Genomic DNA, 27,137 nt, shown 5'->3' on the forward strand with positions numbered 1-27,137 from the left:
CATGCTGTTTACCTTCAATTTTAAAATATTTTGTCTTCCTTGTGCATAGATTTTATAGTGGATTAATTCAGATTCATAAAACAGATTAACAAAATGGCAACGAAACACTCTCATGTTGTCTGCACCCCGCAAAATCCCTACCATGTACCACGCAAATGGCTACGCTGATGGCTGACCCTGCCTGGGTGACAGTGAAATCCTGTGAAATCTGCAGAAGAAAAACTTCAACAACTCAGTTCCTAAATCTGCCTCTCCCCTCTTCCCAACTCACTCCTTTTCCCACTCAACACACATAAACAACAAAAAATGCTAGATTGGGCAAATAAACTCAGAGATGGGGAAATAAATTTTGCTTCTATGTTGCACATGCTCTAACTGAAACCTATGTGGAAGAATGTCAGAGAGAGAAAATCCGTTCACGGTTAAAATGAAGGGGAGGAAAAAGCACCTCTTTTTGAAATTATTTTTCTTGTGGAATACCACTATACATATTTTCAGCTAATTCTAAGTCAAAAGACAAACTCTGCAACCACTGAAACCATTTCTACTTTCAATCTGTCTGCAGCGAGTCGACTTGTAAAAGCTTCCAGGCCCAAAGCCTGTACGAGGTGTTCTAACAACTTTTCACGACGCACCATTAGCCTCACAGCCTCCTCTTCTCGATTTTGCTCCAACAGAGCACAAGATTGCCTTTCAGACAACTGGCCAAGCTGATCGCTCGGATTTCCTGCAACACAGTGCCAGCAAAAGACTCAAATATCAGTTTGAATTAATTTGTTTTAATACAAATTCCTAGTGACTATTACATTTTTTTTCCTCTATTTTGGGCAAGGGGGAAGAGCAACAGTGTTACAGTAATATAAATATCAAAATTAGGATGGAGAGTGTACAGATGAACAGAGCAAGCAATTAGCATATCACTTTCTCTGTAGCCAGTATTGTTAAGAACAATAATAACGCAGACGAAGAGCAAAGCCAGTGAAGAATCAAATATTCTACAGTGGCTTCAGTTGGATAAAATAAAATAAAATAAAATAAAATAAAATAAAATAAAATAAAATAAAATAATCAATGTTTTCAAAAGCTGTGCCCGAGTACCTTCAAGGAGTCCACTAGATATAACTCCTCACTCAAAATTTTCTTACAAGCTCTATACAAGCCCAGAAGGTCAAAAACTTCACGCACAATCTCAGATGGCGAGAGGTTTTGGTCTCTGAAGTTTTTTTGTAAAGTTCTGGACTTGCTTATGTAATTTCAATGTTGACTTGTATACGTACGACTGATTAAGGCGGCAGAAGATATAATATATACTATTTTTTGTACTAATTAATTATACTTATTATTGATGTTTAAAAATGATTATCATAAAAATATTAAAAACAAACCAAACCTTAAAAACAAGATTACTTTAATTAATTCAATGAAATAAAAAATTTTCAAAGTTCACAAAACCAAAAGTGACTACATAATTTTAAAATCTTGGACTTTTTCTTCAATCTGCCATTGGATGGCATTCTATTCACTTTGGCACTTTACAAAATACTCAAAGCTGAGGCTTTCATATGGCATTTCCTTACATTCAAGCTTTGAAAACAATAGAAGAGCTTTTCACTATCAGATAAGAAGTTGTCTCACAAATAGATTTCAGTTTATTCAGGGACTACCAATACCAAAAACCCCAGGAAAACCTTCAATGAGCACTAAAACTAAACAGGAAAGGAAGCACATATAGTATTCAAGCCAATCAGAATATATGTAAAGGGAACTGTTAAAAAAGGATATTAAGCTCACTCAAAACTTAACGTAAAGCATATATTCATAGGTCAAACTTTGACTGCACTTAGTGAACACTGTGTGTGAGAAGATGTTTGAAGAATTAAATACTTATGCATTACTGAGAAAATCTCTAACAAGAAAGTTTATTTTACACTGTGATGTGAGGATGTACAATGTAATTTTATACAACGGCCATTTCCCTAACAATCATCTTTCATATTTGACTGCTATTAACCTTTTAGAGAAATTGTAACAAGTTAAATGCCTTTTATCAACAGCTAACTTGATTAAACTCGCCAGACAACCTTAGTCAAAATGGTATGTCCCAAATGGGAAAGAATAATCCAATCTTTAAAAAGATGAACTTCAAAGGATTCTCCAAACGCAACTTGTATTCTCTGTTTAATATTATCTTTAATGAAGGAAATTGAAAAATAAATTAATGGTTCAAAATTTGCCCTAGCCCAAATTAAAACGCAGTCCTCGATATTTTATTGCATAGTTTTATATACTGACTGGAGCTGATACTTTGTGAACAGGACACTTGAAAAAGTAGCAAAAGTGTCTTTGCATAATAAAGAATGATGGTTTTGTTTGCCTGTTTGGATTTGAACAGACCCCAGCTCTTTTTTTATCCACACGGGCTGAGGAGAGTGTAGGGCTTCCCAGCCAGGATTTTCACAAATTTATACACGTTTTCCACAACACGCTGTCCTATCATTATTCTGCATCGATTGCCCAAATGAAACATTTTTTTCCATTTTATTTTAGAACACCGATCTGAAATTAAATTGGTGGTCTGCTAACCTAAATTCCAAAAGTTAAATGATCTGTTTCTCTTCTTGGCCACATCTTGACATGTGGGTTGTAAATAAATAAATAAATAAAAATCAATAATGCACACAAATCACCTTTTTTGACTAGGTATTTGGATGATAACGCTTGAAGAAAGTCTGCTAAGCCCTCATATTTACAGAGGAAGTCTCTCTGGCACAAGGCTGAGTCTGCTACTAGTTTTTCCTCTGATTTAATGCAAAGATAAAAGTTGAAGCTTTATTTGGTTCACAGAGGCTGCTAATTACGCTATGTGGGGGTTTAGTGAAAAAGATCTAAAATACTGATCTAAATACAAATATTTTAAATATTTATTTATGCACAGCAGACTCAGTATTTTCAGGCATCAAGGAGAGACAAATCAGACAGCAGGTACTTAGACAGTGAATGATTTGTCTTTAGCTAGTGTTTCTTCGTCGGTATTTTCATGATAGCAGTTCCCTGTAAGTATCAGGGACTCTCTGCTTAGCCTTAGAACTGTCACTTGGACCTTACTACCAGCACATTCCGAGAGAGAAAAATTCACTAAAAATTAAATTAAAAAAGAAAACTCCAACATTAAGAAGCCCCAGAATTTTATTTTATTCACTATGTAAATGGTTTTTCATTTCGTATCAGTATTGACAGACTGCCACAAGCCTGTCCATAAATGCCATGATTCTGGTGCTCTTCCGACTTTCTCTGCAGTGAAGAGAATCAGGACATACCACTTCTATGAAGTGTATAAACACGGATGTATAAGTGCACCGATTAGAATATTGATCAAGAACAGTTTCACTATATTGATGCCCTTTTCTGCAACAACAGGCTCCTCAATCTTGCTTAGTTTCCTTGAACATTCACTTCAAGTTATTTTCGTAGCAGAGGCTCTATTCTATAAAGCGGAATCCCAGAATTGCAAACCGTGCCTCTTTCTCCAGTTATGTTTTGGTCTTGGCTACAGGTCCACTTGTCTTCATAATGCAACTACAACTAACTTGTTACGCAAGTGGTGGCCCCTACTCAGAGACTAGATTAAAAAAAAGCAGGAGATTTAAGTATCCCTCTAGTTGTACATATCGAGTGGTCACCGTGGACAGTGAAATCATGTGTGTAACCCTTCGCATGAATCCTGCTTGTTTGTTTTCAGAGCGGTTCATATCCCACAGCACTTATTCTGATGCATGCTTCAAAGTAATACGGCTGTTGCTTTCATGAGCACTATCTTCATGCACTTTCCTCTAGGTAAACCAGCAAGATCTAAATAATAAAACTAAGAGCAATTCAATTAGTTTATCCTATTTTTACCTATATTGCATTTATAAATTGTTAGAAACCGTCCAAGAAGAATCTCTTTACTTTAAGCTTAATACAAGAGAAGACCCTTGGCTTTCCCAAGGAAAGGATGGGTAGAGATGCAGTAAAGCCTGCATAAACCAAGACAGGTTATTTGTTTTAAAGCTTAAAAGCATAAACAGACAATTGATAGAAACTAAGGGTAGCAAACCGATAAAACATTTAGTTTACAGAAGCCATTCTACAAACCAGTGCTGTAAGAATTTTAAAAAAGAAAGAATTATAGATCATGCTTTATTCTAAATTTCTCCCTTTACAAACTACTGGTTTACATCCTTTTTGGCATTTTGACCAATCTCATAAAATGATGCTAGTCTTCAAATAATAAAATATGTAATTATATGTATTTATAATTCTTGTTTCATCGCCCAAATTTTAAAAGGAAATATCTTCTTATTTTCTCTCTGGATTATACAATCATCTTGCTTGTGATAGACTACTAAAAAACCCCTGTTAGATCAGACAAATAATCCATCCAGCCCAAAATTGTATGTGTGACAGTGACAGCTGCCAAGGTTATTAGGGGAAAATTCTGGAGCTCGGTTGTTCTCCGAAGGGCATTATTACCCCAATGATAGCTGTGGAGCCCAAGGAAGTGAGAGGGATGTTAGAAGGTACATACAGGCCCAGTCCTATTAGCATCAATTTATGGACCTGTTCTCCAGGAACTTGTTCAAACCCTTTTGAACCCTCTGCTGCTGTCTGTCTCCATTGCCCCCCATGACAAAACGTCCTGAGAGTTCTCCAAAAGCCAGATAAGGAAGTGCTGCATCCATTTTCAGTCTCCTACAAACTTCCTTAAGTGTCCCAGTTTCTAGCAGTGTGGCATTTGGTGAGTGAGGGTACACATTCACCTTGGCCACTGCCTTCATAACTTTGTAAACCTCAACCATACTCCTCAGCCTTCTCACCTCCAGACTGAAAAGCTTCAGCCCTTTCAGTCTCCTCAAAAAGCAACTGTTCCATGATTTTCAATGCCACTCTCTGGTCCTTATTGACCTCCCCTATATCCATGAGATGGGGAGACCAAAGCTGCACACAGTACTCAACATATGGGCACAAGAAGGTTATACACAGCAGGAAAGCGATGCTACTGTTGCATACAGAACTCATGATTTCACTCCAGGGAAACTCAAAGTGGTTTTATCAAGCTGTAACTGCCCATGCTCAGTTCAGTATCCTGTGGGCATGCGCTGGTTTATTTCTCCTCTAATGTATTACCTTACATTTAGCTACATTAGAGCTTATCTATCACACTTTTGCATTTTGTGAGTTACTTCTGGAGTTCCCTGAAACTAGAGCAACATTAGAGTACCCCAAACAGATTAGGGGTACTCTGTAAACTCTGAGATTTCCCTTACACTGCCTTCTCCAGGATATTCATGAAGACGTTGAACACAGATGCAACACTTCTAAATAAATTGAATCAGATAGTAACCACACTTAAACTCTCTAGGAATCAATCAAAAGGAAAACAAAACAAAACAAACCTTCCCCCCAAACCTCCTGCTAAAATATCAAGACTGCACCATAAGAACAGTACCATCAGGCCTTGGGTATTTACTACAGAACTGGTCATTCAGAAAAAAGTGTCACGGGCTCAGGACAAGTCAGCCTATTGGCTGTTTAAGAACAGCAGTGTTTTTAAATCAACAAGTACTAACATTAAATTCCAGAAGCCACATTAGGATGATCAGAATCATATTAGAATCCACATTAGTGGCTCGGTAGCAGACTACAGAAGAGAAGAAAATGTTAGCACAGCTCAAAAGTGTCAATGGAAACTTCTGCCTCCCATTCTCTTGGCATTTGTGACAAATGCACAGATCAGTAGCCAAAACCCAGGTCTGCCCTTTGTTCTGGTTGAGACTACAATGTTCAACCACCTCCGTTGGACAGGACAAAAACCTGAGGAAAGCACGTCTTGCTGAGAGAGAAGGAAGGAGAATAATGGCAGGTTCTTACTACTTACAGATCTAATCACTCTAAACAGTAAGAAGACAAATCAAGGATGTGGATGCAAAGCATCATTCTTTTATTAACAGGAATAGAAATATTAAGATCTGTACTGTGTCATACTGTAAACATATTTTATCCAACTGTATCTTGTTTTTCACATCCAGATACTGGAGTTCAGGGATCCTGTCAAGACAGACTCCACACGCCCATCACAGCACTGTGTCTTCCACAATGTAAACGTCAAACTTTTCAGTTGTTGCTAATTATACAAAATGCCTTCCACCCCCACTTTGCAGCCACAAAATCATAAATCTCCATACAAAAGTTTAACTTCTTTTTTTTTCCACTCAAGTCTTTGCCTTGTTATTTGTATGGGGGGTGTTCTTCCTACAGCTAGGCAGCCAAAAAAGCTTCAGAGCTGTGCATAGAGCCTATTGTAACATCCAAATAAAGCATCTTTTACGTCAGAAACCTGGGGTCCCTAGGTAATCAATGGAGAGACAGAGAAGCCTCCAGAGAGTTATTAAAAGCACTTAAGCAGTTATCTACATGCCTACCGTAAATACTGTGGAGGTCCCAACTGCATTGGTAATCTCTGCTAAGATGATAAAAAGAAATGGGTGTTCTTATTCTCCCTCTCACCTTCCCCCGGATCCTGCTGAAATAGATACTGGCTGTCTCCTTCAACACAAGTTGCTTTCAGGTTCTGGCTAGGGAATACCCTCCCACATCCACCCTAACCAGGAAGCGATGGGCCTTAAAAGAGCTATGACTCATGTCCTGATCCTCCTCAGAAAAACCCTTCCGCCCTCCTCCTCTCCCACCACCTGCACAGAGATTTCCATTTCCAAGACAACCCCAAAGATTAGCATGCAAGCCTTCTGGGTATATGCATATTTATGTCCTATAATACTAAACGAGCTCACAGTGTTTTATATTTTCCTAAAATTATCCTTGCTTCAGAAGGAAATCCCTTCTCCTTTTGCTTACCCTCCTCACTCTCCAAAAATATCATGCAGAATGTTTTCTTGCCTTATTAATCACTGATTAGATTTTCTTCGGAGTGTTGAAACCAAAGGGAATATATGCAATTAGGGCAATAAATGTTAATGAGCCTTGCATTAAGTAAGCAAAAACACCTTGAATGTCATGCCAATATTTTCCCCCAAATAATTATATGTGGCTGACTTAACCAGATAGAAAACTTCAAATTCAGGCTGACAACTCACAATTGAAGCACTGATTTATCACACACTGTCAAAAAACTGTATACAATGTTGCTTTCAAAATGCACCACGGAAAAAAAACCATCCCATACCAAGACACTCAGTTACATACAAACAGTTCTTTCAAATAGGCAAAATGTTTCTGTTTAGTTGAAAGTCTGCATTTGTATTTAAATATATGCAATATCTGAGCATTTTAATAATGACATATTTTTAAAAGCTAATAATTTCTTCAAGGAAAACTATTTAAGAAAATCACTGGACAGAAAGATATACTACTGAAGCTGTTTGTAAATAGGATGGAGAGAAGCTAGAAGATGACAGAAATGAAATCCCAGTTTCTCCCTTTCTGTTCAACAGTGTAGCATCAGCTGGAGAATGTTCTGTGTTGATAGCTTTTTCTAAAAGTCAGTGGTATTAATGATGTGCACGTATTTATCCATAAAAATAAAAATCCCAAATAGTTGAGTAAAGGCTAAAAAACAGATGTAATCCATAGGTTAATGTATGAGAAGGCAAACTTCATCTACAGATTCGTGTTGCATCATGAGAAACTGACTTCCATATCTATGAAGGTTTTGTTTGAAAATCCACCATGGTCAGGCCGCATAGAAAGCTCTCTTTCCATGTGTACTCTAGATACACGGTAAGATATGACCAGCTGTTCTCCTTGATGGAGAACTGTAACCTGCTACTTCGATCAAGCAACCTGTTTACACAGTACTCCAAGAAACCTTTCTAAGTTCTTTTCTCACATCAAATTTCTTTCAAATCAGCAGGCAGGTCGAAAAATTGCTGAGGTGACCACAGCCAGATCTTAACCAAATCTCTACTCCATTCATTCCCACAAGTGAGGAGTTCTGTGGACTGTATTAATCAAATTGTTTTCATTTTCCTACTATTCTTCATGCTCAGGACTAATAATGAGTTGGTTTGTACGTTGAGAGTAAGAGAGTAAGAGCGAGCTCATGTTCGGAGTGAGGTTTAAAAGAAAAGATATTATAGATCTTAAGCCTTTAATTCTGTTTACTTAATTATCAGGAAAAAGACCTTAACAATGACAATGAAAAAATATCGCTTAAGAGTGTGTAGCTAGCAAGTCTTTAACTTGGGGAACTTTTTTTTTTTGTGATGCAATAAAAGAGCCAACATTTATTTTACTTTACAATCAACTGTTATCCTACTGGAAGAAGACTTTGTAATCATAAAATTCCCATGCTTACAAACAACTTCACTGATATCACTTATCTTAGAAAATAGGTCAGAGAACACCTTGTACATCAGTTATCCCAAAAGAAGGGCAACCTCTGTTTAGGCCAGTCTAGAAACATATTTCTGCAACTTACGAGAAAATATCTCTAGTGACAAAGGCTCCGTATGCTCTCTAAGCAGCCAACTCTAGTTAAACACTAGTCCAGTATTTAAGAAGCCCCATACAGAGTTCAGCTGACCAGCAAGAACTCATCTACTTGATACTGCTCTCTAGGTTCCATTGCTTGTCTAGATCTCCACTGACTATAACAAGGCTTTGATACCTAGCAAACATATAAACAGTAATATTTAGGTGTTTGCATGAAGAACTGTGTACCACTGTCAGCACCTCCTATCAACATTCTTCATTTTTGTTCTAAGTACAAGCAACAGCACTATAGAAACATTGGTCAGATAGGCAATTCTGAGGTTAAGTCCAGCCTCCTACTTGGTAACAGTAGGTCAGTCAGCTGTGGCTATGTCAAGCTAGGTTCTGAAAACCTCCAAGATGGAGGTTCCACAGCTTCTCTGGCTGACCTGTTCCTTTGCTCCAATACCTTCACACTGAAATTTTCCTCTAGTGATCATTCTAAATCTCCCAAGTCACAGCTTGTGACAGTTAACTCTTGCTATACCATCCGCTAATACACAGTAATATCTCTGTCATCTTTGTCTTTGAAATGTCCCTCCAAGTTGTTTGTCGTATGCTACTATTAGACCACCCATTAGACTCCTCTTTGCCAGGCTATACAAGTCTAGCTCCCTCACCACCGCCAGGCAGAGGGGAAAAACAACTCCTTCAGTTTCCTACCTACACGCTTCTTCTGTAGCCCAGTATTATCTCATCTGCAATTAAAGGACACTGCTGGCTCCTACTCAACCTGTCACCCATCCTGCACACCCCCAACCCCTCATGCCATGGCATGCTTTTTTTTCACCAGGGCAGCAACTCAAACAGTTGGTTCTGGGCCTGTAATCATGACCATTTACCCTTCCCAACGTGCAAAACCTTTTGCTTCTCCTTGATGAACTTCATGAGGTTCCTGTTAGCTTAATGCTCAAGATCACCCTTAACCATTCAGCATGCCAGCTGCATCACTCTACCCTTCAGTTTAGTACTGTCCACAAATTTGCTGAAGATACATTTTGTCTCATCATCCAAGCTGTCAATAAAAATACTTAATACTAAGCTCTGGAGTACTGTGTTCCCAGCTACCAACTGAGCTTTTAAACCACTGCCTACCACCCTTTCACCATAGCAACCTAGCCAATTTTCAAGCCCTCTAATAGACGACTTGTCCAGACCATACTTCCTGAACTTAAAAACATAAGGTGGACGACGATGTTAAAAGCCCTACTGAAGTCAAGGTACATTACCATTCTCTGTTCTCCTTATTAACATAGTTAGTCGTTTTACAAAAGAAAGCAGTCAGGTTGGTCAGTCATGATTTGCTCTTAGCATCCACGTAAACTAACAATGATTAATGTGAAAATGGATTGCAAGAGATTGTGCTCCACAGCCTTTTCAGGGACTAAGGTAATACCTATAATTCTCAAGCTTTCTGTACAACAGAGTAGTTTTATTCCTGAACTCTTATTATGTTTTCTTAAGAAATCAGCCAACTCCCGGGCTCTCCTTTTCCTCAAGGGCCTCACCATAGCAATTCTTTAAATAGAGAGTAAGTCCACAGCTTACCTTCTCAGCCTTCCTCCAACTCCTGAATTGTCAATGGGCGATTTCTGCAGCCCAGCTGCTACCTGTGGTCACACTCACCTCCAGCTCTTCCCTGTTTGTGAGCAGCAGGTGAAATAGAGCACTAATTCCAGTGGCTCCTTTTGCATTTTTGTTCAGAAATTATCACCAACAGGATCTAGAAACTTCCCCAATTGCTTGCATAATGCCATGTTACCGTCCCAGCAATTTGGTGGCAGGTGTCCGAAATCCACCATGAGGATCAAGGCCTGGCACTGGGAGACTTCTATTGTTTGTAGATAGCCTCATCCTCTTGTTCAGCTGGTCAGTAACTGACCCTCACCACATCGTTACCAATATTACTTCCCCTTCTGGTACTGACTCAGAGACTGGACTTGTTTGTTGCCCAAATGGTGTAGACACTATAGTGTAGGCATTAGTGTAGACACATTTATGAACGCTCTCCTTTCTGAGAAAAAATGTCATCTCTCTTGTAGAGTTCTACCATATGTATCTTCTCCACATGCATTGCTTTCTCACTTAACACTTAAATTAGCTCCCTATCTTCTAACAAACCTAGTTTAAAATCCTCCATGTTAGGTTAGCAATCCTGTTCACAAACATGTCGATGCTTTCTTGTCAGATTCATTCTGTCACTTCTTATGAGTTCTTCTCAGAACAAGGTGCCACAACAAAAGGTAAAAACCTCACTCAGGACATCAATTATGCAGGTTGGATGTGTCACCCTGGGCCATCTTTGCTCTCAGAGTCTCGCAGTCACCTTTGATCTCCTCAAGGTTATGTCACTGGTCTTCACACAGACAAGCAGCAAGGGGCAGTACATGGAAGGCTAGATGGGCCTCAGCAATCTCTCTGCAATGTCCCTGATCAGAGCTAGAAGCAAGTAAAAAGGTATGGCCAGCCGATGGGTGCTTTTGTCCTGGGTAGGATGGAGTCACCAATCACTAACACTTCTTCCTTCCCCTTTGTGCTTTGGACCCAATCCCAGCACCTGAGGTGTCCAACCTGCATTCTTCCCACAGCAGGACTCACTCTTCCTCCTCTGCTGCCAGGGTCCTGAAGCAGTTTTCTAAATGAACAATTGCAGAGACCTGCTGCCAGAAGTTATAAGCTTCCAGCTGCCACCCTCCTGGAAACACGGGAATGGGAGGAAGCGACTAACATTAAACAGGTGGGAAAACACCAGTTGCAGAAATTCTGCTATCCATCTGTAAAACAATAGTTGCTGCAGTATAGTAAAATTGGATCAGATAAGTTTCCCTAAGGTAGGGACAGGTGTTTCAGGCAAGATCCCACTGTCTCCAGTCTCCTGAGGAAAGACAGTTTGGGGAGAAGGCTGTGACAGATTGATTGGAGCATGATTTTACGGTGCTTCTAGGAATAAAACAAAGTTACTCCAGAAATTGTGTGTACCTCTCTCAGGCACAGCTCAATATTACATTCCCTCATTTATGGGCAGTCCTAGTGCTCCCACATTAGAAAAGGTTGGCACTGCACGACCAGTTAGGGAAACAGATTATTCAGAGGCGACAGAGGGATTGACTCTTCCCTTACTTCATTTGCAAAGGAATATTTCTTCTGTCGTAGCCCTAGACTGCTTACCATACAACTGCTCCTTTCAACAGCAGCTAGAAGTCAACATTTCTACTAAATAGGTAGCCTCATTTCTATTTCAGAGTTTTCCTGTTTATAAATAAATTGACTTCCAGGCACTTTAGCTATCTGTCATCTCAAGAAACAGTCTCCCATAGAGGACACAAAGATGAATCCTGTTTTTACTCTCCTCTTAACTTGTCCCCTTCCCAGTATGTTGTAAGCTTTTAGACTGAGGGCTGCAATTATTATTTTTTTTTCTTCTCTCTACTTGCGTAACTGACCAAAGAAGGGTTATTTCACTTAGCCTGAGACTTTTTTCATGCCTGTGGCAGAAAACTAAAATGAAGAGAATCTACCTACCTATAGAAGACCTATAGAGAAACAGGCACTTTCTTGTAAACGTGTTGGAAGATTGAAATGATGAACATCTAATCACAAACCAGACAGCCTCAGCACTAACACCAGACTGAATTTGGAAGAGATGAACAACGATCTTTGAGTCTTGTAATACAAAATACGGGAATAAATGACAGGCCAAGGAGCATCTCCCTGCGTGACGGCTCTTCTGTTGAGAACCAATTGTCTTTCAGGATGAGATGTGTCTGGGGTGGACAGCCTGGAAGATGAGAGATTGAGAGATTAGATCCTAGAGATTAGGACAGCCTCAGCAGAGAAGACAGCTGAAAAGGTGACCTGAGAGTTCTCTCATTTTTAGGACAGCCACAAACACACCTTACTAGAGGATAAAAAATAAGCCCCCAAATCATAGTATATTCAAAGAGAGCTGCAGATCTCTCAGCCATTTTACATACACAATTATTCTTGCACGGGACAGCCTATCTTCTGTTACGGCTGTGCTTTGACATTTCTGTTTAAAATATGTATATACCATCTATGTTAGCCAGCTCATTTCCAAATTTAGCCACATCTTTCCCTTTGGAGTGACTGGGGTGCAGGAACCCACATGAACCATGTCCAGGCAGCCAGCTGCAAAGAAACTACCTCTCAAGAAGGGAGAGCTAAGAGGGTTAAAAAATTCACAAATGGGGGGAAAAAAGCAGCTAAGCTTCAGAACAAGACATTCAGTCCCAGTGAGAGAGAGTGATATGGAAACACAGGCTCATTCTTTCCCCATGGCTTTTTCAGCTGCTTCTGCTGGCTTCACATCGGCTGTGGAAGACACCCCACAGGATGAAAAACCCCGAAGAGGAACAAACTTAAATAATCAAATTGATCCTTGGGAAGGGAGTGACTATTCTAAGCAAAACTGCTTTATTTGAATTGATAAAGAGGGAACCCAGAAAACTACCACGTCTTAAGCAGAACAGGTGACAAATTCATGCAAAGGGGTCATTAACTTAATTCAGCTTGCTCACAAGCATTTATTCAAACGCACACACAAGCTAGGAATCAGACATACTAGTAAGCTTAATCATCAGTCTGGTAATGTGGCTGTAAGAATTATTTGTTTTGTATTTGTTTATCTGCAGACACAGAATCTCTCCTTAAAAACAAAAAACATTATTTGAAAGAAAAATAATACTACAACCTTTGGGAGAAAAGGTTTATTTTTATTGTTTAATAACAAACTAGAGGAATTTTATCCTCAGCTGGTAACATTAAACATGATGAGTCAAATGCACTGGTGATGTTAATATAAGTGCAAGTTAAATGCTGGATATATTTGGCTTCAAGTATTGAGGCAGCTTAACTCCCTTGGATCTGGAACTCAAGAGAATGTCAAAACAGCATTAATTACTTCACGTAGGCTCCAAAAGAATATTTTTGTGGAAGAAACACAGGAAAAGGTAAAAAAATAGAAGCAGCTTAAAAGGATCTGCTTTAACAAAGGCAAAAACAAGTTCCTTATTTTTTTTCTGCTAAGATGCCCATTCTGCTGCTGTTTTCCTGCACTCACAGAACGCCAAAGACAGTCTCGGAAAACATAACAGCTTGAAAGAAAGATCTGCAGCCGAAATCCCAATGCTGATGATTTCAATCCTCAGAGGAGGCACAAGACAGAGCAGGGGAGATGGATAGTTCTCAGTTTCTCTCTGCTGATTCTCAGTCAAGCCTGGCTTACCTCTTACGACAAGAAAGGTGATACACAGGAGAACAGGCCCAGAAGGATGCTAACTTAGAAAATAAAAGTAAATCCACTAGTCTATTAGTGCAGGTAGTCTCTCAGGCTACTAGAGACCATACATGTCCAACTCTCTCACACAGGTGGAAAACAAAACACAAGAACAGAAGCCACATATGCACAGAGTTCTTTGATAAAAAAATCCACACGTAAATTTTGTCTTAGAAGTGATTGAAGGTGAAAAATTACGCCTCAATGTTTTTTCTTAACACTAACATTGAAAAAGGAAACCTTTGAATATTAAATGCAGACGTCAAAGCCAATTTTTCTCAGCCCATAGCTGAATGTAAGAAGGATACTGCAATACCTCAAGTACTGAAAATGAGTAACTGTTGCCAACATTCCATTCCTCTCTGATATTTTCTCAGTATTCCTTCAACTACAAATATAAATATTTCAAAATACTTCTCCATTATGTAACTTGCAAGGCTTTTTAATGTTGTTCAGAGTCAGATAATAACATGCTAGAAAAGCAACTTGCTTCTCAGAGGATGCTTTAATATTCTTTCCATCATTCTTCTATCATTAAGAGTAAATGAGAAAAAATCAACACCCTTTGGGGCAATCACAAGATTTTTTTCCAAAGTAAACTGTTATTTTAGAAAGAGAACACTTGTTTACAGGAGCTCAAACTTTTATCTTTTCCTCCTTTTTAAGTATCATCAGTGTGTGTTAGCAGAACTGAATCACTTGGGGGTTCCAAGACTTTCTTTTTCACCAGAACTCCCATTATTAAGCTGAAACTCCAAACTGGCCTGACATACACTGTTCAGCTTAGCTCTGGATTTCTCACACAGTCCCATTATAGAAGTAATCTTTGGAGGAGTATTTATTTGACCTTGCAGCACTATTTTCCAAAGCACTGAAACTTTAGTCTTGAGCAAGACCTCTCCAGAACTCTTGAGCAGAGGTAAAAGAGAAATGAAGCAGCTCAGCAAAAAAAAAAAAAAAAAAAAAAAGGTAAAAAAGATAACTGTTGAAATAACTTCATATTAAACTCCTGTGTGCATGTAATCAAGAGTGACATCACATGTAGAAGAGACAACATCTAAAATCCTGTGAGAAAGTGAAAATTTATTTCTCAAATGAAATATTTGGCTTGAATTATTCTGTTCTCAATCTAGAACAGACAGTGGCAGATTGGCAGATCTGAAGATCAGGGAGAAAAATCCCTGTAGAACAGGGAAAAATCAATCAGAAAGCAGATTTTTTTTTTTTGAGAGAGAGAAGGAGAGCATGGAGAAGATATATTCTTGTATTTACAGGTACTAGAAACCAATAGAGTTGATGTGTGAACAAGCCTGAAGTGTGAACATTTGAACGTTTCTGTTATCAAAGACATGAAACACTTTTCAGGTTGACAGACACATAAGACAATTTTATAAAGCACTAACCTGTTCTGTAAGGAAGCATATTGTTATTGCACCATGACTGTGTGCAGAAACTTTCTAGACTCACATTTATCATATAAAAATGCGGTCAACACCTGAACACTAACTATAACTCTACAGCCTCCCACAGTCCCACAAAAATACTCAATGAGTAGATGTCTTATCTAACACCTGATGCTACCTGGAATACACAGCAGTGGACCTTGCCAACATTTTTCAGAGGTTACTTTGTTGTTTCAGGTATAAATTATCATGAAATAAGTAATGATGACAGTCATCGGTCACCATCGGAAAGATACTGGCTTAGCTGAAGCCCTGGTCACCTTGTAACATCTCAGAGAGCCAGAATCGTTTCTTTTGACTAAAAAGACTTAGATATAGAACACATACTGTTATGCAGTATGTATCATACACAGTCCAAACAATTTTTTTTCCTGTGCCTTGCCTCAACTTAAGAAATTCATGAATTTGCTTAAGTTTTGGTCTATATACTAAGGGAAATCTTAACACTTGTTTAATTACTTCAAGAAGAAGATTATCAACTCCACACTGAAACTTTCTGGACAAAGATATCATTATTCGTCATGCTTCATAAAGTTGTATTTGTCCCTATAACTTATACAGGGTATGAAAGTTTCTACGAAAAACATCCAGAAGTATGGGAAATTCTGTGATCCGTTACATAACCGTACTACTTTTCATGATTTTACTGAGCAAAGGATCAGAACTACAAACAACCCAAATTTATGAAGGCCTTGTTGCAAATTAAATTGCCCTTAATTTGAATTATTTCCAAACCTGCATAATTAATTGGACTTCAGTGAAGGGTGAAACAGTCCAAGTGGTTGAGCACCATGAGCAAACTTCAGTTCAGGAGAAATTCTTAACAGAAAATATTCTCATAATTAAAAGTGCAAAAATTTATTATGGAAGACGCAATATAGTCCATCATTCTCAACATGAGACACTTATACAAAGAGTTACATCTTGAAAAACCTAAAGATAATAAAGGATGTGAACCAGAAGCAATACAAGGCTTTTAAACAGAATATTGTATCTTGCAGCAAAGTACCATCTAAAGCTATTTCCAGAGGAATTAGTTTGTGGTGGATTCCCAGAACGTCGACAGTAGAAGACTTGGCAAATAATTCTTCTTAAAACCTGTTACATTATTCCCAAAACTATTTATTCCCTGTCAGAAAACAGAATGTGACTTGCAGTCGTTCCTTCATTATGAAGATCTGTGTTGGTCTCTTTTTTTCCACACCCGAGACAAGGGGTTTAGATCAGTCAAAAAAGTCAATGTTATAAAGGTACTTTCAAAATAAAATTAACTCTGTGTAGAGCGATGATTTACCTGATACAAAAATTCTGGTGCTGGTGAAGTGGTGTAATAATAGTGCATGACCACACATCAGTTTTAGTTTGACTTTCAGTTTGACTTTCTGCATCAAAGTTATCCTCTACATCAGTGAGTAATTAAAAAAAAAAGAAAAAAAGACTTTATCATGTTTGATCTCTATAAATCAAAGAAATCGTTACAACACACTGTGGTCAGGCATCTCAAAAGCAAGTCAAGGAGCTCATTAAGTCCCGGCTAACCGGCAATCATTTCTTTATCACAAAAAACAGCTCAAGGCAACACAATGTAAATAAAAATCAGGTGAAAGTGTCAGCACTTACCAAATTGAATCTTTTAATCACAAAGAGACATAGGTGGTTGGCAGCAGTTGCTGGCCTTGCTCTAAGTTGTAAAGTTGAAAATAAGATCTTAGAAGAAGTCTCAACATCCTAATGTGAACATCCCATTAATGTTCACTACCAAAGGATAAGCTAAGGCATTTAGTATTTGTTAAAAGATTGTGACAAAAAGTTGTTCTTCCAATAAAAATGCATAAAATTCTCAGAGCTACAAGGACTGTGTTTGACAATGTCAGAGAGCCGGCCTATTACTCTTCACTTTATTTTTTTATCATATTCCTGTGCTGCTTGAACGAACACTGTTTCTCACTGCTATACAGGATGGAGACTGGCAACCTGTGTGGACCCGCAGTAACCCACATCCTACCAGAATTGTCTGACAAGCTGCTGCAAGATACCCAAGGGTTTAAAAGTTGAAGGGAATACTCCATTTAGAACAGGCTGGGGAGCAAAAGCTGCTGAAAACCAATAAAAAAGTTTCTAAATGCAGAGAAAGTCACAAGGAGAAGGCTGGCAGACAATACCTCCTACTGTTACAAATAGCATCCTTGTCTGCTTAGCAGCCCTGCAGGTGCAGGATAATTTACTCTTATCATCGACATTGTAAGACATTTTTCTGTTTCCTATTTCCAAAGGGCTGGAAGGAACAAAAAAAGGGAGGAAGGAAAAAGAATTTTCTGGACAAATTATAACTGTACAGATTTGCTGTTAAGGGCAGCTGTTTCTCAGAGCTGCAAAATATACAGAATTTCATATATCTGATTCTCTGCTAGAAGCACAGGCTAGAAGCCAACTCATCAAAACCTCTATCAAAAAATACTATTTTGACATCTGTTTGGACTTTCACTTATCTGACTGCTCCCAGACACTATTGATTATCATTATCTGCAAGTCTCTAGTATTCTAAACAGCAGCAGCTAAGGGAAATGAAAGTGAGCATTTTCATAAAGACAGATAGAGGCTTCTAGGGCAGAATGAAAACTGCTGGCGCTGACTGAAATCCAGGTCTAACTTCATCTCATCTTCTATAAATACACTGTCAATAGAAAGGAATAAGATACAGCCTAAACTAAAATATTTATTAAAACTATAATGAGAAGTAAGGGATTTTGCCAAAGGAGAAAAGGCATTACATTATCAGAGCCTGGTTGCTGTCTCCAATACACGTCCTGGGAAGGCTGATTGTTGCCTTTTTCTTTTCAACAGACTTTCCTCATAGTTTTGGTATATTATGTGCTTGACTGGACCACAGGAACAGGATATAAAATGTATGGCTGGTAGCAACTCTGTTGGAATACATAATGAAAGTTTTTGCTTTAGCAAAGTAATCTCATCCTAAGACTAAAATCTTCAGAAAGCTAGAACCCCAAACAAGAAGGGTATACGCTTGAAGCCTTTCCCTCTCAATTCTTCCCAGCTTGAAATATGCAGGTGCTCCTACATATGCTTCCAAAGAGGTAAGTCTGTCTTTCTTCCCATCCTCCAATATTTATATGAATCCAGGGTAAACGATGTGTACTTTCGAGACCTGCACAGAAGATTTTACAGCCTTCAGTGCTCAAAGAGAAAAAGAAGTCTTCTCTTAATCCCATTGAGTCATCTTTGCACACATCAGGATGATCAGTCTTTCTCCCTTCCTACCTATCAATCACAAGATTGTTTCCTCTTTAATTTGCAATTAAAAAAAAAAAAAAAAAGAAGAGAACACCATCCCATGCTCCATCCCATGCTCAAAGTTCTACCATTGTAGAAGACAAAAATGAGTCACTACAATGTTTCAGTCTCTCTGTAGGTTATGGACCAAAACCAGACCAAAATTCATTGACATTTGCCAACCAGCTTTGTTCCATCAACATTCCAACAATTAAGAACCAAAACAAAGAAGCCTTCAAGTACACAAACACAAGAACCTCATGAACTGTATCATCAGAACCACTTCCAGACTAAAGAAAAAAATTTTTTTTGTTTAATTGTTCAAAGCTCTACAATCACGTATGTCCGTGTTCCTCTGGCACAACACAGACTAACAGCAGATTTTGACTGTTCAGTATCATATAAAGTAAGATTTAGCAGTCATCAGACACCAGAGAAAGGAGGAATCCATACAGAATTTCTACTATAAGTAACAAGTTACCTGCTTTTGAGGGAAAAAATGTTTGGTTTTTTTTTCATGTTTTCGGGTATTGAACAGGTTGCCCACAGAGTTTGCGCAGTCCATCTCCATTCTTGGAACTTTTAAGATCTGACTGGATGAAGCCCTCAGTAACCTGGTCTGTCATCACAGCTGACCCTGCTTTGAGCAGGAGGTTGGACTGAATGACCTCCTGAGATTTCTTCCAAACTGAATTCTCCTATGCCTCTATGTTCTATTATATAAAAACCACAAATAAGCAGGATTATCCCCCAAGATTTCAGTACTTCTTTATCTTGTTACCAACCAATATATCCCAGTGGTTAGCTTCATGATGTACATGTATGTGAATTAAGAGGCAAAAGGAAAAAGATGGGGCAAACAGGAAAAAAAGAAGAAATATTTCCTATCTCTTTCCATTCCAAATACTGCTCGCTCAGAAGTCTCTTTCCACCCTGTCAGCAAACAGCTCACAGTGAAAACAGAAGCCCTCATAATTTCATGCAGAATAAAATAATACTCTTTCTCATTATGAAAGTTGGATCTATGACCCTGAGATGGAAACACCACAGATGTTTAAATCATAGAACAGTTACATGATTTCATGCCACACTACTCCATAAATGAAGTAGGCAACAATGTCCAAGATTCCTCATTTGTTCTCGTATTCAGAAGATCCGTAACTACAAGCCAGCCTTCAGCGTAATATAAGAAAAACTGCTTAGCTGTAGGCTCGTGTACTATTTCACAGACAGTGTAGAAAGCTGCCTGAGCGCAGTTTAAATGTCACATCCACACTGGTCGGTTGTGAGACTTTCAAAAATACCTTGCTTTTTTCAGGTTTTTCCTCCCTAAGTAACTGCTAATTTATAGCTGCATCACTATGAAGACTGGTCAGCTAAAATATTTTTACATACCATTTACACTACTGATTAGCAACAGATTATACATATAAATCCAAATATGACTGTTAGTCTTGGCCTCAGTAATTTATGGGGAACATCACTCTTATCCAACAGAACATCAAAGTAAAAATGTGCAAATCAGCTTTGTAGATGGTGTTTGAAATGAAGCACATTGACTTCTAACATCCTGAACTTCTAGACACTGGATGGCCAAAGAGAATCATGAATTCAACCACCTGTCACCTATGTATTTACAGCAGCAAGTTTCTTTTAAAGATATATACACATACACACAAATGTATATACAAACATACATATGTAATTTATATGAGGGTATGCAGGTATATTATAGACCATAGAACATTCTGCAGAATCACCCAAATCACTGGAGCTGTGACACTGTAAAAGGTGTCAGGACATCCCTGTAGCATAAGTACCATATACTCTCGCAAACCGTTTTTCCAAGTGCTCTCCAGCAACCAAATGATGCAAAGATTCCTCCCTGAGAGGTTTCACCTCCTTGGACTGTGGAGATGTACTTAAAACTGAAGGCTTCTGCACAGAGGGAGGAAGCACTTGACCTGTGGGTGGGGAGGGAGATATTTTGAACACAACAGAATCAAGTGACACCAATACTTACTTGGCAGGCATTATAAATCAACTGGTGTTCCAATTTTTTGATCCCTAGAATCTGCTGAAACATTTCATAAAGCTGTTCCTTGCTCAGAATCAGCTCCGATACAGCACTCAAGGCCATTCTATTCGGCTGTTTGCATAAGTCCTCTTCTCCCCTGTATATGGCATCATATTTGGCTAGCCAAGAACTTAACACAGTCTCTTTGCTTAATCCATCGATTTCCGGCAAACTTCGGACCCTCTTTTCTATGTTTTTCTTAAAAACATCTCTAAAGTCATTTGCGGAACATCCTCCACTGTGGACCATTCTTGCAACCCGGTCACTCTTGAGAAATACCTTCAAAAAGAAAAAAAAAGAAAAAAAAAAGAAACAGAAAAAGTTAGTCATGGACACAAACACAAAGCAATCCCTTATAAAGGGATTACAAACTCATATTTTGCTTCTATGTAAGATGGCTTTATAAGGAAGAGTCATACAGGCCAAGTTTGCTTTAGTTTTCACACAGAAACAACTGACCATGTTGAAAAAGTAAGTTTCTACACTGGATAAGTACTTTAACCACATAGCTTTTAAAGTATGCATAAATTTGCAATAGCTGAGCTAGAATGAAGTTTGAATTAAAGCAGTTAATTTAAAACTTATCTACAAGATTTAAATAATCTTCCCTCCATTAAAATCACAGAAGTCTAAAGTTACTTGCAAGTAACTAATGGATAAGCTACTGTCTCAAAACTCAGGAGTATGAGTTAAAATATGATCTTTAAGCCAGCCAAGCATCTCATGGAAGATGAGACAGAAATCCAGGAAAAAGAAAATACTAGAGACACCACAATCAATATTAACGGTACAGAGAAGAAAAAAATCAAAGACACAGAACTGGTTCTATTACTGTAGATACAATACTGGAGACACAACAAGGGATTCTCTGTGTAAAAATCCCAAAAAAACCCCAACATAAAAACCCCCTCCCAACTACACATACTCTAAGATATGACAAGGCAAATTGCAACAACAAATCAATTAAATGAGCATCAGCATTCTGTAAGAGCTTTTCTGTGTTCAAGGATGGTTGCAATCTTATCTTCTTCTAACACAGGCCTTGGCAAGGTTGATCTTTCCAGTCACCGCGCGTGGCCAGCTCTTTTCTAGTAACAAGTCTCATGAAACTGTTCCTCTACAAAATGCAACCAACAAAAAGATGACCACTGCAGCACGATCAGCCACGTAAACAACTGACGTCTGCCTTGGAGAAGGGATAACCTGCATCGTGCCATTGAATGGATAACTCAGGGAGAACCACTTGGCTTGAAATGCAAAGCAGAGATGTGATACCATGTAGTCGAAACAGATTTCCTACCCATCACTTTTCCGACTGTTCGCTCTCTTCAATCAGACGCTATGAAGCGGAAGATGAGTTAGCCATGCATTTTCAGATAATCACTTCAGTCACCAAGAGCTATGAAAATGCAATGAATGGAAATGACAGCACAGTAGAGCTCTGACTCCGTATGCTATCACGCGTTGGAAGACGGTGCACCGAACAACAAACCTTGAATATTATTCTGCTTTGTTTGAAAAATACAAAACAAGAGCAGTAGGAGAAAAAGCTGAAAAAGCTGTAAAAAGCTGAGCAGAGAGGAGTGCACAGGTGGAAACAGATCAAGAAAAACATATTCTAAAAGTTATGGTGCTTGTTGATGCATTTTTCCCTGTAGCATATTTTAAAAAGTAGTTATAAAATATACCTTTCAACGGATATCCTAATTGATATTGTACAGAAGGCTGCAGATTAAGCCTAAAAGTACTTGCCCAAACATATTATTAAAAAAACCAAACACCACCAATATCTGCTAACCATATTTTATGCTCTAACTGTACCAGGACAGATTTCCTTTTTTGGAAACATAAGTATCTAAGGTTAAATTCTTATTCATAAAGGCACCTGATACGGTTACTGTCAATTAAAGCTGATATTAATTTCCTAAAAATGCTACACAAATACTGAATCTCATTGCAAAACAAATAATAATCAGAAGTTCCACTCAGCAATAAAACTTATCAACGCAAACAGGTACAAGGATATTAAGCCTTTCCCCTTTCCTTGTTTTAACAGCGTGCTATTACAATTGATTCATTCCTCCAACAGCTTCGTTGGAAAGCAAAGAGGAAAAAAATATTTTAAAAAGATGACTTCAAACAAACTTCAGACTAGTTTGTAGCGTTCATAAACAGCATTAAATCCTCCATCACATTAGTTTGCATAGTCAATGAGAGAAGGCAGATGCAGAAGAACGAACTAAATTAAGAAAATTTATAGGCTCTTTCCTCCCAAAATCTCATGTTTATCCAAGATTACACGACCCTATGTATTGCCAATATAACTGGATCAGTGTAATTAAAAAAAAATAAATCTGCCAATCACACAGTGTAAGATCATGAGAATATCATTCACCTTTCATTACCTACTTTCAGTCATATTATTCAAAACCATTAATCCACAATGCAAGGGCTGAAAAGCTGCTCGCACTTCCCTTGACTTATGAACCAGACTAATTAAAAATTTATTTCTGAATTTCAAGTTGATTTTCTATGAGACTGCAGGAAAAATCTGTTCCATTTTTCAATACTCACCCGTGGAAGGGGAGGACTACCGTAACACTCGGTGCCCGTACCATGGACAAAATGATTACATGTTCGTGTTGGACAAAACAAATTCTTATATAGGTATATGCAAATACAAAATGCAATTTGCATGTATCCCTGACCTTAAAATGTTCCCTTCGGAAGTGCTTCGGCTTACAACTGTATTTTTATTAAATATCCAAAATTATTCCAAGATAAGTCTTTCACAAAAGATATGGTGGATATTAAAGGGAATTACTCAAATATAAACCCAAGATGTGAAAAATTGACCACAAAAAGTAGACGCTTGGTTCTGAAAAGGAATCCATCGGACCTAAAGCTCTCATTGTGCTACTCCTTTTTGAAAGGTAATTTACTGAAATTTTTCCTGAGGGAAAAAGAATGTAACATCGTCTTTAAAATGGATTACTTGTATTTGAGCTAATTTAAAAATAATTATAACATTTGAATGGAAAGACTCGATTTTTAGATTTTGTTTCCAACAGAAAACCATAAGAGAATGGAAATTCGGTTAGGAGTCTACCATATGCGCATCAAATTTGACACTGTAAGATGCATTAAAAAGCTATTAAATGTCTCGTTATTCCTGTTCCTGAAAGACATATGGTACACTTAATGTTAAATTCAAAATTCTTTGCTTCAGTTATATTTCTTGAGATTTGTCTCCTCAGTTTCAAAGCTCTTCTGAGATGGTTTATGGATGTTTTGTTTTGTTTTTTAAATTCTATGTATAAGTTTATGGGAATTGCTACTATATGGAGAAAGGTATGGCACCACTTTCATGGAGTTATTGTTTGCACTGTTGTTCCAGAAAGCCCGTCTGGCTGAGTATTTGTGGGTCCAGAGTCTAGGCTAGGACAACAAATCGGGATATACACACGCTTTACAACATGGGTGGTACTTTCTTGGCATCATTCATTTTTACAATTAAATATATAAGCTTTTATAGTGCCTTAATGTAGTTCGCCACTTTATTCTTCAATGTGGATTATACGTAATATATGTGCAATATGTGAATATTTTCCCATTAGGGAAAATATTTTTGTTACTATCTATCTTTAAAGCAAAATACTAATTAAGTACATTTACTGCATTGTTGGCTCTTCTTCCCTTTATTCCTATATTTGGATTGTCTGACCATTAGACTTAGTTCTAATTAAATAATCATTCAAAAACGTCCAATGTTAAAATGTTATCTCAAGTTTCTCAACAGTAGAGGGGAACTGGAGAGAAAGAAATATTAGAGGTTTGAATGCAAATTATAAAATAGCAGAAAAAGTTATTGTGGGGACACAGAAATCTATTTCTACAGGGAACTAGATTTGGCAGATCAGCCATGATCATTTGGAAATCCTCGTATTATTTAGAAATAATTTGACACGAATCAAAGTTTTTAATGAAGTTTTTCCTGTTTCTATCAAATGCCAACTTTGTTAGTCAGCATTTGAACTTTTACTATCATTGTTTGTTCCTTCAATCTAAGTCAACATCAACTCTTCACGTTATCTGCTGCTAACAAACTATCAAACACCAAAAACCCCTGTTCTATTAACACATACAGTGCATTCAGGAAAAAAATGGATAGTTAAAAAACAGGTTTTGATCAGCCCAATATATGAGGAACTTTTCCAATTCACATTATTTAGAGACCTTCTAAATACTCTTGGACTGAGCCATACCTACAGTCTTTGATGGATAAAGTTATCCTCATACCATAACCATTCAAAGATGATCAGGTAAAGTATTAAAAAAAAATAAAATTGTCAGCCCTGTCTTCCCTCATAATTACAGTAACAATTATTATTTGCATCTATCTACTGAAGTATGGTTTAAATTCACTTTTTATCCAGTCTTTATACATATGCAATTTCATCTGTTGCAAATGATAGTAAAAAGCTTAATTCAAAATAGTCTTTAGCATGACATAGTTACATTAAAAGTGTATTTCTGTTTAGAGATGAAAAATCATCATTTAGCAGTTCCTACAACTTGAGAAAATATTGAAAATACTAAACAAAGAACTGCTTTTACATCTTCTAGCACATACCCCTTGAATAATATTTTATCATACCAAATATAACTAATTACATATGCAGGCAACACAAACATGATAATCTTATTCTCTACTGTAAAGCTTAGGAAAAACCATAAGCAATAGGCAAAAGAGTTTGCCTAAACTCAACTGCAGATAACCTTTGCCTTTTCTTTGTAAACGGATTAAATATGAGTTCCGTCAGGCCACACATTACAAAGTTTTATACATGTGTTCTTTCATTTGAAAGACATACTGATGGAGTTTTCTACTAAGGTCACCTTTTTAGCCAGTTTGGAAGAGAAAAAAAACCAACACAATAGTTATAAATACCCATAATGTTTCTACCAGTTTGTATAAGTGGTGTTATTAATAAAAAATAACATTTTTTTAATTCTGCTACACACACCAGTAAAGTACAATCTTTCAGCTACTTGCTTATACATCACTTCTAGCAGAACCTGGCTCAGCTCTAGGCAAAGCAGCAACCGGCAACACACTACACTCACACTGACCGAGTTGTTTTACAAGCTCTTTTATTCTCTGCAAGTTTTATTAACTTCACAAAAGGGTTTGATAAAGAGAAAATTCATGATCTGAGCCCCCCCACTTTTTAAACAAAGGATTGCAAAAACAAGCAAACAAAAGAGTGCTCTAAACAGTACATTACCTCAAAAGGGAAAAAATATATATATGTTAGGATTTTTAACCAAAATCTCACTTTCATGCTAACATTCTCTTCCAAACTAAAGCACAGAAAGTAACCCCCCATAGTTTAAATTGCAAGAATGTTGTGTCTGCAATACAAATCTCTTTGCAGAAAACCACTCACATCTGCGGTATATCCTGTGTTATAAAATAAAAATCCTTGGTTTTGTAGGTAAAAAGGAACAACGGAACACTTTTTTCAACATAAAATTGCCTTCTTGTTAACGATGTGAAAAATGAACTTTTAATTTCAGGGAATATAAGTGTGTATATATATGAATGCATATGTGTCTATGTCACGCACGTGTGTATGCACACGCACAGAGAAAAGCATTGCAGTCGGTCATGTTCATCCCTTATCCATTTTGGAGACAACTGAATTCAGCTATGACTTATTGCTTCTTATGTTCTGAGTACAAGTTTTCACAGAACCACAGCATGGTTCGGGTTGGAAGGGACCTTAAATACTACCTAGTTTCAACCCCCCTGCCATGGGCAGGGACACCTCCCACTAGACCAGGCTGCTCAAAGCCCCATCCAGCCTGGCCTTGAACACTTCCAGGGATGGGGCATCCACAGCTTCTCTGAACAACCTGTTCCAGTGTCTCGCTACCCTTACAGTACAGAAATTTTTTCCTGATATCCAATCTAAATCTACCCTCTCTCAACTTGAGGCTGTTACCCCTTGTCCTATCACTCCACTCCCTGACAAAGAGTCCCTCCCCATCCTTCCTGTAGGCCCCCTTTAGGTACTGGAAGGCTGCTATAAGGTCTCCCCAGAGCCTTCTCTTCTCCAGGCTGAACAACCCCAACTCTCTCAGCCTGTCCTCATAGCAGAGGTGCTACAGCCCTCTCATCATCTTCGTGGCCCTCCGCTGGACCCACTCCAACAGGTTTTGTGTGGTAACACAGGAGTTTGTTAAAGCAAGACTTTGTTCACTCTTTTAAAATTCAACAGGGTACTGAGAAGGGCAGAAGGACCACAAGAATGATTTCTCAGCCTCTGAAAAGGAAATTCCTTACTCATCTGGCCCCCGTACACCTTCTGGTAGTGCAACTGCACTGACATTCTTCTCTTCATTAAGCAAAGCAACACTGGGAACTTCATTTGCCACAAGAGCAGCTAAGGATTTTTCTCCATTTTTCACAGTCCCC

The 27,137-nt window shown here is 38.0% G+C and overlaps 1 protein-coding gene across 6 annotated transcripts in view; it reads right to left on the bottom strand.

Moving 5' to 3' along the window:
• Positions 1-27,137, bottom strand: part of CADPS2 (calcium dependent secretion activator 2) — a 321,875-nt gene that overhangs the window by 193,638 nt on the left and 101,100 nt on the right. For all 6 annotated transcript variants that reach the window (XR_008466879.1, XM_054204611.1, XM_054204601.1 and 3 more), the window contains exon 3: positions 20,603-20,935. Coding sequence is in view for 5 of the 6 variants with exons in the window: in XM_054204611.1 (XP_054060586.1) it covers positions 20,603-20,935 (333 nt within the window). In the remaining variant the exon portion in view is untranslated. The remainder of the gene's footprint in view (positions 1-20,602; positions 20,936-27,137) is intronic.

This window comes from Rissa tridactyla, chromosome 1 (genome assembly GCF_028500815.1).
Source record: "Rissa tridactyla isolate bRisTri1 chromosome 1, bRisTri1.patW.cur.20221130, whole genome shotgun sequence".
NCBI lineage: Eukaryota > Metazoa > Chordata > Aves > Charadriiformes > Laridae > Rissa > Rissa tridactyla.